General features: G+C 43.8%; 1 protein-coding gene across 1 annotated transcript in view; it reads right to left on the bottom strand.

The window, feature by feature from the left end:
• Nucleotides 1–13,161, bottom strand: part of KCNMB3 (potassium calcium-activated channel subfamily M regulatory beta subunit 3) — a 28,941-nt gene that overhangs the window by 7,063 nt on the left and 8,717 nt on the right. Inside the window, 2 exon segments of the mRNA XM_023184799.2 lie at nt 805–1,003; nt 6,740–6,931. Coding sequence (XP_023040567.2) covers nt 805–1,003; nt 6,740–6,931 — 391 coding nt within the window.

Below are 13,161 nucleotides of genomic sequence, written 5' to 3'. Positions count from 1 at the left end.
GAAGAAAAGCACATTGAGGCTTTTGCTCTAGACTCACAGAGAGGGAGCCCCACCTGGACTTTGGTTCCTGAGGACAGAACCAGTGGAGAAGGGAGCTCTGTCAGCTGGTGACTTTTTTCAAAAAAGCTTGAGGTTTATTACCATATCCATTAGGTACTTGAGGTACTGTGCCAAAGGCCTTCAAAATGTTTGAAATGTTAAAAATCATTGCATCCAAAACAGAAAACAAAAGTCATCAGGTTGAAATTGATGCTTAAAGACAATAAGGTGTAACACATCAACTAATCTGACACAACTCAACTTTTTAGAGTTAGGTATAAATATAAATTTTAAATCATATGAAAGACTATACTTTCAGGGATCATTTCTATAATTTGTTAAATCATATGAACCCATTGTGTAATTTATTAAAAATGATAATCTTTACATTTATTTGATAAGAAAAATTACTTGCTTGATTCAAGGGAGACTGTGAGTACATTGTAGCATTTTGATATGATGGGGAGTGGAATCTCCAAAAGAAACACTCCCCACAAATGACTACTCATTGGCTTAGCCTATAAATTCCAGACACCAAATTGTGAAATTGGTTTAATTTATCTCCTTTCTAAATACCCCATTTCTCCACCAAGAAGAAAGCTTCATTTATTCTGATTTGATCACTGTAAAAATATTTACTCAAAAAAAAAAAAAAAAAAAACAGATCTATCCCTAAAGACAGCCCTGGGTTATTGATGTACCCTGCTAGGGACAGTCTGGCAGGGAAGGGTTGCTGTCATAAGAACTCTTTAAACTGTACAATACCTTGGGATTTATCTGGACAGCCTCTTCATTATAATGTAGGAGAGCTTTCTGACCTGAATGGGTGAGGTTCACCAACACCTGAAGACCACGGTACTTCCCCTGACCACGGCAGTGCACACCACAGGTGAAGGCACAGTCCAGCCAGTCATCCATGATATCTGTGTGGATGGCAGTGCAGGTCGATTCTTCTCTCGGAGCACTTCAATTTGAAAAAAATAAATGTTCTTCACTTACTAGAAAATTTCGCTCTACATTTCAGTGTGGTTATGAGCTTATGTACACAATGCCCAAGGCATCTGTGTACAAGGCATTTGTGTATTTTGAGGTGGCACAGGATCCTTACAGCAGGCACCTAATAATCAGGGAGCACAGAAGACAAAGAGTAGGGGTAAAGAGCCACGAAGTGCCAAGTTCCACCTCACTTCTGATGATCCTACTGGCATATTTCTCACTGTAACAATGGTTTTCAAACTTCAGAATCACCTGTGAGTTTGTTAGAATGAAGAATTTGTTAAACTGTGGATTCCAGCACTTCATTCCAGAGATCCTGGTTTGGTAGGTCTGACTTGAGGCCCAGGAATCTTTATATTCAATAGTATTTAAGATGCAGGTATTTGGAGAAGCACAGTATAAACAGTGTTAGCATTACCATAATACTGTAACCACCAAGATTCACACTCACTCAGGAATCTCATCATCTCTCATGCTTCATCATCTCAAGATGCACTGGCTTGTCCTGATGAAAATGTGCCTTTGGAAGGAGTCCAACTACAGGGCTGTTGGTCAACATAGCCTACACAATTTCTAGCAACAAGGTACAATTCCACATACCCACTACTTCCAAAGAGGCAAGTGCAAATCATATGTGGAATCTCTCGTAGAATACTTACAATATTTTTGCTATCAGTTAAGTTCCTTGAGGTCAGGAGCTATGTCCAATTCATCTGTATGTTCCTCAAAGCATGAAACAGAATACCTCTCACTGAGTAGATGTTCAGTAAGTGCTGTACTGAATTACATTTTTTTTTTTTTTTTGGAGGTGGGGACGGAGTTTCACTCTTGTTGCCCAGGCTGGAATGGTACGATCTCGGCTCACTGCAACCTCCACCTTCTGGTTTCAAGTGATTCTCCTGCCTCAGCCTCCCGAGTAGCTGGGATTACAGGTGTGCACCATCATGCCCAGCTAATTTTTTGTATTTTTAGTAGAGATGGGGTTTCACCACATTGGCCAGGCTGGTCTTGAATTCCTGACCTCGTGATCCTCCCACCTTGGCCTCCCAAAGTGCTGGGATTACAGGCTTGAGTCACCACTCCTGGCCTGAATTAAATTCTACTTGGAAAAAATTTCTTGAGAATTTTCACATGTACTACATATGCAAAACATCCTAGGTGCTATGAGAAATGACAAACAAAATTCCTGCCATGAAGATCTTGTGGTGATGTTGAAGAGAAAGGACACGTGTATATGTATGAAATAATTTGAAAACAAGTCCAAGACAAAGTAAACAAGGGGAAGAGGAAATGTTTTGATTTAATGTATGGGACCGGCTCTTCATATACCCTTACACTCACATGTAGGGGGACCCCTGTGTTTACTTACTGCTTCCTTAAACATAATAAGTCAGATTAGCAAGCTCGAAAGAATGTTTGAAAAGCAGGGCCAGGCACAGTGGCGCATGCCTATAATCCCAGCACTTTGGGAGGCCGAGGTGGGCGGATCACTTGAGGCCAGGAGTTTGAGACCAGCCTGGCCAACATGGTAAAACCACATCTTCACTGAAAATACAAAAATTAGCTGGGTGTGGTGGCGGGCACCTGTAATGCCAGATACTCGGGAGGCTGAGGCAGGAGAATTGCTTAAACCCGGGAGGCAGAGGTTGCAGTGAGCCAAGATTGTGCCACTGCACTCCAGCCTGGGCAACAAAGCCAGACTCTGTCCTCCCCCCGCTCAAAGAAAAAAAAAAAAAAAAAAAGTAAGAATGTTCTAAAGGCAATATTTAGCTATGTTCATAATGCACTCTCATTAATCTCTTTGACCAAAATAATCACTCTCCCTTATTAATACAACAAACTTGAGACACGCCGTGCAGTTTAACATAACCTCAAGGTCCAGGGTATAAAAATCACTAGATGTAGCCTAAGAAAAAATATTGGGCAAGTGAAAATACAAAAATGGAAAATAAGATTCATAGATTTAGCACTGGTCTGCTTTTTCACTAAATTAATTTATATACTTATTTTAACTAGGCATCTTGAAATAATAATTTAGAGTTACCTTTTTATCTGTTAGAACTTGAGCTCTCTAAATCTTGACCAAGTACTGAACTGAGTATGATTTGAATTTTCCTTGAAGATTTTAGAAAGCTCCAAAATAGAGTAGGACATGCTGTCCTATGCACAAGGCCCCAGTCAGAGCCTTTCAGGTGGAACCAGGGATATTCAGGGCTCAAAAATGAGCATGTTCCTTCAATAGCATCGGGTGTGTATTTGGCTATAGCTGTGACAAAATTCATCATTTGACTGAGAGATGAGAGGCTGAGGGAGTGGGATAGGTATGAGCTACCCAGGCCTTTTTAACTACCACCCTTTATGGAGTAAAACTACTCTCTGAGATGGCACAAGATGTAAATTGAGAGAGATTAGAACTCACCACTCTTAGGCACTCACTTAATTTAACCAAATAATTTCAGGAATGCTTAGAAAAGTGAAACTTAATTATGAGCAACAGTTTGGTACCAGCTTGCAGAAGGTACCCTCAAGCCATCTCCCAAATATGTCACATTTTTTAAAATAATCTGATCTGCCTGTGCACAGACATGCACATTTACTCAACATTCCCATACATTCAAACATTCAATCACATTGTATAGACATGTAATGCAGATATATATATATAAAGGATGAGGGGAAAAGGAGTAAATGAAAAAGAGGAAAAAAAAGACAGAATTAAGTCAGAAGTGAGGTACAGCCAAGACAGGAGAATCGCTTGAGCCTAGGAGTTTGAGACTTGGCTGGACAACATAGTGAGATCCCATCTCGGGAAAAAAAAAAAGTTTTAAAAAAGTGAGGTACAAACATGTAACCTGCAGACCATAAGATCCCTTGTAGTTATGAGAACTGAGCTACAAATTTGCCTCTGTGCTTCCTAGCAGCCAAAGCAATGAAGGAAATACAACCAGATACAAGATTCCTGGTGTCCATTAAATGACAGTAAGCTGGTTGATCAGGAGCAGCACAGCTTCTCCTGGTACTAATACTAGAGAGAAGATTCTTCTGGAATTCTTCCAATAATGGCACTGTATGCTGTAGTAAATGGTGACCTCTACATCTTTCCCCTAACAATGGTAACCTAGGAATGGCAGGAGATGAATCATAAATAACAGAAGTAGGCCACTCTCTTCCTTTTTATGACCCCTTTCCCTCACTGAACTCCTAGGCCTTCCTCTTCTACTCCCCCTGGGCCTTCTGTTGCTCTTTGGCTGTCAAAAACAAAAGGGGGGGGGGCTGTTCAAAAATAAAGCACTGTCCAAAAAGCACCCCTTGCCTTCCTTTTACCCTGAACTGACCTGGCCCCAAAGTACCATATGTTGTATGGGCCATCCTACAAAATTAAATAGCTCCTCCCCTTCCCTAATCAGAACCCCTATTCCCCTCATTTCAGCAAACTTCATTTAGGTATTAAGAAGCAAGTCTTACGTCAGAATGACAGGCATATTATTTACTGGCTATGTGAACTTGGGCAAGTTACTTGGCCTTTCTGAGCCTCAGCACTTCCATCATGGGCTGCTGTAGGTTTAAGTAGGATAAAATATAGTATATATTGAGCATACAGCATATACTTAATAAGTAGCAACTAAAGTTGACCCTTGAACAATTCAGAGTTTAGGGATGCCAACACCACACCCCCAACCCTGCAGTCGAAAATCTGCATGTAACTTTTGACTCCTCAAAAACTTAACTACTGGTCAGGCATGGTAGCTCATGCCTATAATTCTAGCACTTTGGGAGGCCAAGGTGGAAGGATGACTTGAGCCTAGGAGGTCATGACCAGCCTGGGCAACATAGGGGGACCCCATCTACAAATACTTTAAAAATTAGCCAAGTGTGGTGGCACACACCTGTGGTCCCAGCTACTTGGGAGGCTGAGGCAGGAGGGTCGCCTGAGCCCAGGAGGTCTAGGCTGCAGTGAGCCATGATTGCACCACTGTACTTCAGCCTGGGTGACAGAGTGAGACCGTGCATCAAAAAAAAAAAAAAAAAAAAAAAAAAAAACCATAACTACTAATAGCCTACTGTTGACTGGGAGCTTTACCAATAAATAGTTGATTAAGACATATTTTGTGTTTATATGTGTTATATACTGAATTCTTACAATAAAATAAGCTAGAATAGCCAGGCACAGCAGCTTATACCTGTAATCCCACTGACTCAGGAAGCTGAGATGGGAAGATTGCTTGAGCCCAGGAGTTCAAGACTGCAATGAGCTATGATCATACCACTGCACTCCAGCGTGACAGAGCAAGACCCCTTCTCTAAAAAACAATAAATAAATAAGCTAGAGAAAAGAAAATGTTATTAAGAAAATCATGGCCAGGCATGGTGGCTCACGCCTGTAATCCCAGCACTTTGGGAGGCTGAGGCAGGCAGATCACAAGGTCAGGAGTTCGAGACCAGCCTGGCCAACATGTTGAAACCCCATCTCTACTAAAAATACAAAAATTAGTGGGTGTGGTGGCAGGTGCCTGCAGTCCCAGCTACTCAGGAGGCTGAGGCAGGAGAATTGCTTGAACTCAGGAGGCGGAGGTTGCAGTGAGCCAAGATCATGCCACTGCACTCCAGCCTGGCAACAGAGCAAGACTCTGTCTCAGAAAAAAGAAAAGAAAAGAAAATCATAAGGAAGAACAAAATCACGTCATTTGCGGGGACATGTATGAAATGAAGCTGGAAGCCATTATCCTCAGCAAACTAATGCAGAAACAGAGAACCGAACACTGAATGTTCTCACTTAGTGGGAACTGAATGATAAGAACACATGAACACATAGCGGGGAGCTACACACACTGGGGCCTCTCAGTGGGCAGGGGGAGGGAGAGCATCAGGAAGAATAGCTAACGCATGCTGGGCTTAATACCCAGGTGATGGGTTGATATGTGCTGCAAACCACCATGGCACACGTTTACCTTTATAACTAACCTGCACACTCTGCACATGTTCCCCAGAACTTAAAATAAAAGTTGAAGAAAAAAAATCATAAGGAAGAGAAAACATGTTTACTATTCACTAAATGGAAATGGATCATCATAAAGTTCCTCTCCTTGTCCTCTTCATGTTGAGTAGGCTGAGGAGGAGGAGAAAGAGGAGGGACTGGTCTTACTGTCTCGGGTGGCACGCACAGAAGAAAATTCATTTATAAGTGAATTCTCGAAGTTCAAACCCATGTTGTTCAAGGGTCAACTGTATCACTACATGCACTGAATAAAGAACCTAATTAAAAGAAAAGGAAGGAAACGAATATGTATTGAGCAACTACTATGTGCCAGGTAGACAGTGTCAAACTCAAAAAATCAGACTCAAAAAACGTTTATTTTGCTTGCATACAAGGTTTAACTCTCTCCTGGAATACCAACATTTTAAGGGGAGGATTTATGACCTAAATGAATAAACAATAATGTGTGGATGACGTGTTTGGAGGTATATATAGATTATCAGATGGGAGGAGGCAGTGCAGGGGAATACCTTTGACCTTCTCACCACCTCTTCCACCACACCCAGCTGCCCCCAGCACTGAGAGAGGAAGACGAATTGCATTTTTCTTTTTCTAGACCATGTCAGAGAGTCACAGATTGAGAAACTAAAGCCAGCTTCTCCTCCTTTACCATTGTGCCTGGATCTTATCTGAATTGGAAACTCTAGATTTCCTTCCTCTGTTTCTTACCTGAGCATAAAAGGCTTTAGAATGGTTATTCCAAGCAAGAAGAACATTAGGACTGAGAAGCCCATCATGGCAAACCCCAGCAGCATGGCTCAGTCCTCTCCAGCACTGGACCACAGCCTCTTGTGCACATCTAGTGGGTCTCCATCACAGCAGTCTGTCTCTCTCTTCTTCCCTGAGGCAGGACAGGCTGTCCTTTGGGGAAAGGGAGAAGGAGATACTGCAGTGGGCTCATAAACAAGTGGCAACATTTCCAATCCATGGGGAATGGAGGGATAATCTCGTTTGCTACCCACCTGTGTCTCGTGAGCAGGATGAATGCAACACAATGAAATCCCAGTTCAGAGCTTGGTGACAAGTCCATCTAAATAAGCTAAAGTGATGTGTAATCAAGTATTTTAAAATATATTGTGGCAAATAAGACTAAGGAATGTTGCCTCATGCAAGTCTGTAGAGATCTATTTAATCAATGACTAGAGAATGTTGTATGTAAATAAGTGTTATGAACTTTGTTACCTTTCAGGGATATTGCACTTTCCTCCTGAAATTTTTTTTACATTCTCCTTTGAATTCCACATGGAAAGAATGACTCAAAAAGTTCACATTTGGAATTCACAGCATCCTGAACAGGGCTTGACTTGTTCTTTCATATTCACCTGTTGGAAAGGCAGCATATCCACCACCAGGATTTCTGGCCACTGCCCAGTCCACTCAGAATTATGAAGTTGTCATGGCTTCTTTGCTCCACTCACCCTCCTTCTCCTCTCTGGCCACTCACGGTTCTGCATACGTGTCCCTGCATTTCTTCTCTCCCTCTCTTCGCTGTGCCTGCAAACCTGTTCCAGCAGAAGATGAGATACATTCTCGCAGGGCAGGGTGTCTGGTGAACAGAAGAGCCCAACACAAAGGTCGCAAACCGGTGGGCATGGCGGCATCCGGTCCACAGATGTGCTTTGTTTGGCCTTCTCTGTCGTGTTTTGTGTGTGTGTGTGTGTGTGTGTGTGTGTGTGTGTGTGTGTGTTTGAGATGGAGCCTCGCACTGTTGCCCAGGCTGGGCACGATCTCTGCTCACAGCAACCTCCTCCACCTCCCAGGTTCAAGCAGTCCTCCTCCTCGGCCTCCCAAGTAGCTGGGATTACAGGCTCCCACCACCACGCACAGCTAATTGTTGTGTTTTAAGTAGAGACAGGGTTTCATCATGTTGGCCATAATGGCCTCGAATGCCTGACCTCATGATCCACCCACCTCAGCCTCCCAAAGTGTTGGGATTACAGGCGGGAGCCACAGCGCCCGGCCCGGCTTATTATTATTTTTTAATGTGGGATAACTTGTTAAGACCTTAAAAATAATGATATTTCTCATAAAAATGCTGAGTCCTGACTTTGGAAATAATCTCAAGATGCACGTTCCTGCAGATGAACGGCGGGCCCAGCCGAGCAGTGGCTGCCCCTGTGGAAGGTGTGTTCTCTAGTTTGCCACAATCCCTCCACTTCCTATAGTGTCACTGATTCGCCATTCCCTGCTCAGTAGCCACTTGAGTTCCAGAAGTATCTCTATTTTAAGAAGGTTAATGAAATCTTAAGTGCCAAACAAATGCAGCACTAATGGTAGAAGCACAGGCTCCGTCAAGCTTCCTAAAAGCTTTCTACATTTTAAAGCCAAGCACAAACCCCATCAAGGAAATTACTGGGTTTTTTTTTTCCCAAAAGCACAGTTTATGCCTATCCCACATCTTTCCCCTTCCCTCTCCCTAGCTCCCTTTTCCCCCAGCAACATCTTTCGGTTCTAAAGTGAGTAAGAGGAACGTCAGACAGTCCAGAATGTTCCAAGAGCCTATATCGGGAAGCACCAACCTCAGAAGATGGCGGCACTCCATGGTTAATACTTCTTTAGGAGTCGAGGATCTAGTTTAGGAAATTTTAGTTGTCTTTGATATTTTACTCATCCTCTATCATCCTACCAGCAGAGAAGGGGCATGGAAAAAAAAATTTAATGAAATTTGACCCTGTACTTTTTTTTTTTTTTAGATGGAGTCTCGCTCTGTCATCCAGGCTGGAGTGCAGTGGCCTGATCTCGGCTCACTGCAACCTCCGTCTCCCAGGTGCAAGCGATTCTCCTGCCTTGGCCTCCCAAGCAGCTGGGATTGCAGTCACCCACGCCACCACGTGGAGCTAATTTTTGTATTTTTAGTAGAGACGGGTTTTCACTGTTAGCCAGGATGATCTCAATCTCCTGACCTCGTGATCCACCCATCTCGGCCTCCCAAACTGTTGGGATTACAGGCGTGAGCCACTGCACCCGACCACATTTTCTAGTTTATCAATAAATATGACAGATTGATTAAAGAAAGTTTTAGCCCTAAAGCAGAGTTTGATGGTTTTTGTACTTTCCAGGACCCAATATCCTGCATTTTCCCTTGTGCTCTAAAGCTGGACTTTAGTTGCTCTGTAGCATAAGGTATCCCAGAGATTTATTGTAAGATATCCTTGGAATCCATGGGTAAAGAGGCTTATAATGAGGTTGCTATGGGATTTCTAATACATTCTTTAACATACCCAATTATAAATGGTATGTTATAAAAAACTGGCATAACCTGATTCTAATTTAGGAATAAGACCTGTAGTATGCTAGACAAGACTTTTTATTTATAATTTTTCTGCCCACTTTGTTCCAAGGCTTTAGGAAAAGTTGACAACCTCATAAGTCACTTGGAAAGAAGTTATTTCATGTGTGGGGAAGGGATAATATAAAATAATCATAAAAAATTAAAACATAGATATGTTTGGCCGGCCGCAGTGGCTCACGCTTGTAATCCCAGCACTTTGGGAGGCCAAGGTGGGCAGATCACCTGAGCTCAGGAGTTTGAGACCAGCCTGACCAAATGGTTAAACCCTGTCTCTACCAAAAATACAAAATTTAGCCAGGCATGGTGGCATGTGCCTGTAATCCCAGCTACTTGGGAGGCTTGAGGCAGGAAAATCGCTTGAACCCGGGAGGCCGAGGTTGCAGTAAGCCAAGATCGTGCCACTGCATTCCATCCAGCCTGGGCGACAGAGTGAGACTCCATCTCATAAAAAGGTAAATAAATAAATTAAAAAATTTTTAAAAAACCCACATAGACATGTTTTTATTATTGTAAAAGTAACAGGCTTCTGTTTCAGTGGTATGGTACACTAGACACCCACTGTAACTACAGACAACTAAAACTTCTAGCCAAAGCTTAAAAAGAATTGGAAATACTCAAAAGACAAAACTATGTGAAAGTAGGAACCCAGAGAGGAAGGTGGACAGAAGTAAAGTTTTAACTTGAGGGCATCTGTAGAACTTGGTGAACTTGAGCTTTTGTTTCACCATTTTTAGGGTCACGGGGACAGGAGACAATGTCCAGGGTCTATCCGAGGTACGCAGTTTAGTATACCATCCAACTAGAGCTGGGACCCCAAAGGACTTAAAAGTCAGTGTCAGGTTGAACTGGAAATAGCCCCTCCCCCTTAACTCCCACTGCACCACTCCATAGGAAATGGCAAGGAAAATGCCTTTCTCAAACCTCAACACTGACTAAAGGAGAAAAACTACAATCTCCCCTGAAATTTTAGATAATCCTCAAGGTGATCCTCAAGGGAGTTTACAGCCTGAATTCGTATTACCTGGGTAATACAACAATCTCAAACTAAGAATTTTGTGTAATGTTGTTTAAGTACGTAGTGCCCTCTGCAAATTGGCAAATTTAAATACATATGTTCTCTGTAGGCACACACCTTTAACTTAGGCCTTAAACGAATGCTATAGGCCAGGTGCAATGGCTCACACCTGTAATCCCAGCACTTTTGGAGGCCGAGGTGGACAAATCATGAGGTCAAGAGATTGAGACCATCCTGGCCCACATGGTGAGAAACCCCATCTCTACTAAAAATACAAAAAATCAGCTGGGTGTGGTGGCATGTGCCTGTAATTCTAGCTGCTGCGGCAGGAGAATCGCTTAAACAAGGAGTCGGAAGTTGCATTGAGCCAAGATCGCGCCACTGCACTCCAGCCTAGCAAAAGAGCGAGACTCTGTCTCAAAAAAAAAATAGTATATAAATGTCCAAGGAGTATATCCACTCATTTAAAAATCATAAAACACACAACAGCCAGGCATGGTGGCTCACGCCTATAATCCTAGCACTTTCAGAGGCTAAGGCAGGTGGATCACCTGAGGTCAGGGGTTTGAGATGAGCCTGGCCAACATGGCAAAGGTCTGTCTCTACTAAAAACACAAAAATTAGCCAGGTGTAGTGGTGGGCACCTGTAATCCCAGCTACTTGGGAGGCTAAAGTAGGAGAATCACTTGAACCCAGGAGGTGGATGTTGCAGTGAGCTGAGATCGTGCCACTGCACTCCAGCCTGGGCAACAGAGTAAGACTTCATCTCAAAGGAAAAAAAAAAAGATATTAATTCTATAAAGTAATAATAATTATAATTATCTTATTACTATTATGTCTTGTGGGGTTAAAAGAAAAGATAAATACATGACAAGAGGATATAATTTAGAGGGAGTAAACAGTGGTAATTTTTCCATGGGGGAAGATAAAGACATTAATTTCATGTTGAAAAGTTCAAATATGCATGCTAAATAGAAATATCACCTTTCTCTACTCTTTTAGGTGACACTCCAGAAATTCCAAACCAGTAGAGAGACAAAGAAGGGAAGGGGAAGAAATCAATCCAAAAGAAGACAATAAAGAAGAGGGAAAAACTCATGAAAAAGTCAGGACAAATAGCACAAAATAGCATGATAGAATAATGTTATTGCATCAGTATATCAGTCATTACTATAAAACTAAATGGAGTAAATGATCCAATTAAAAGATAGAGATTAGGGCTGGCTGTGCTGGCTCATGCCTATAGTCCCAACACTTTGGGAAACCAAGGTGGGAGGATCACTTGAACAGAGGATCACTTGAACTCAGGAGTTTGAGATCAGCCTGGGCAACATAGCGAGACCCTGTCTCTACACAATAAAAATTAAAACACCATCCAGTTGTAGCAGCACACTTATAGTCCTAGCTATTCAGGAGGCTGAGCCAGGAGGATTGCTTGAGCCCACGTGTTTGAGGCTGCAGTAAGCTGTTGAGAGGTGACAATATGCTAGCAGCCCTCGCTCTCAGCACCTCCTCAGGCCACGACCTTCACTCTGCCCATGCATGAGGAAGCCTTCAGCCCGCCCGCTGCACTGTGGGAGCCCCTCTCTGGGCTGGCGGAGGCCAGAGCCAGCTCCCTCTGCTTGTGCCAAGGTGCAGAGGGAAAGGCGTGGGCGGGAACTGGGGCTGCCCAGCGTTCCTGGGCCAGCACGAGTTCCAGGTTGGCACAAGTTCCAGGTTGGTGCAGGCTCAACAGGCCCCGCACTGGTTGCAGCTGACCAGCACCACTGGCCACGGGGAGTGAAGGGCTTAGGACCCGGGCCAGCAGCTGCAGAGGGGGCGCCAGGTCCCCCAGCACTGCCTGCCTGCCACGCTCCAATTCTCACCAGGCCTCAACCGCCTCCCCCGTGGGGCAGGGCTCAGGACCTGCAGCTCGCCATGCCTGAATCCCCAGGCAGTGGGTTCCAGCGCTACCGAGCCTCTCCAATGGCGCCACCCCGTGCTCTGTGGTGCCCCATCCCATCCACTTCCCAAGGGCTGAAGAGTGCAGTCATGTGGGGCAGGACTAGCGGGTGACTCTGCCCACGGTCCTGGCACGGGATCCACTAGGCAAATCACCTTGGTGGTTACTCCAAGAACTTTTATGTCTAGCAGGAGGATTGTATATGCACCAATCAGCACTCTGTGTCTAGCTCAAGGTTTATAAACACACCAGTCAGTGCTCTGTGTCTAGCTAATCTAGTGGGGACTTGGATAACTTTTGTGTCTAGCTAAAGGATTGTAAATGCACCAATCAGCAATCTGTGTCTAGCTCAAGGTTTGTAAACACACCAATCAGCACTCCGTATCTAGCTCAAAGTTTGTAAATGCACCAATCAGTGCTCTGTGTCTAGCTAATCTGTTGGGGACTTGGAGAACTTTTATGTCTAGCTAAAGGATTGTAAATGCACCAATCAGCACTCTGTGTCTAGTTCAGGGATTGTAAATGCACCAATCAACCCTCTGTCAAAATCAACCAATCAGCTTTCTGTAAAATGGACCAATCAGCAGGATGTGGGTGGGGTCAGACAAGGGAATAAAAGCAGGCTGCCCAACCCAGCAGTGGCAACTGGGTGGAGTCCCCTTCCATGCCGTGGAAGATTTGTCCTTTTGCTCTTTGCAATAAATGCTGCTGCTGCTCACTCTTTGGGTCTGCACTGCCTTTATTAGCTGTAACACCACAAAGGTCTGCAGCTTCACTCCTGAGGCCAGCAAGACCACGAACCCACTGGGAGGGATGAACAACTCCAGACGCACCACCTTAAG

Source organism: Piliocolobus tephrosceles, chromosome 2 (genome assembly GCF_002776525.5).
Source record: "Piliocolobus tephrosceles isolate RC106 chromosome 2, ASM277652v3, whole genome shotgun sequence".
Taxonomy (NCBI): domain Eukaryota; kingdom Metazoa; phylum Chordata; class Mammalia; order Primates; family Cercopithecidae; genus Piliocolobus; species Piliocolobus tephrosceles.
Note: the sequence above shows the minus strand (reverse complement) of the source record. Positions and strands in the feature narration are given on the sequence as shown.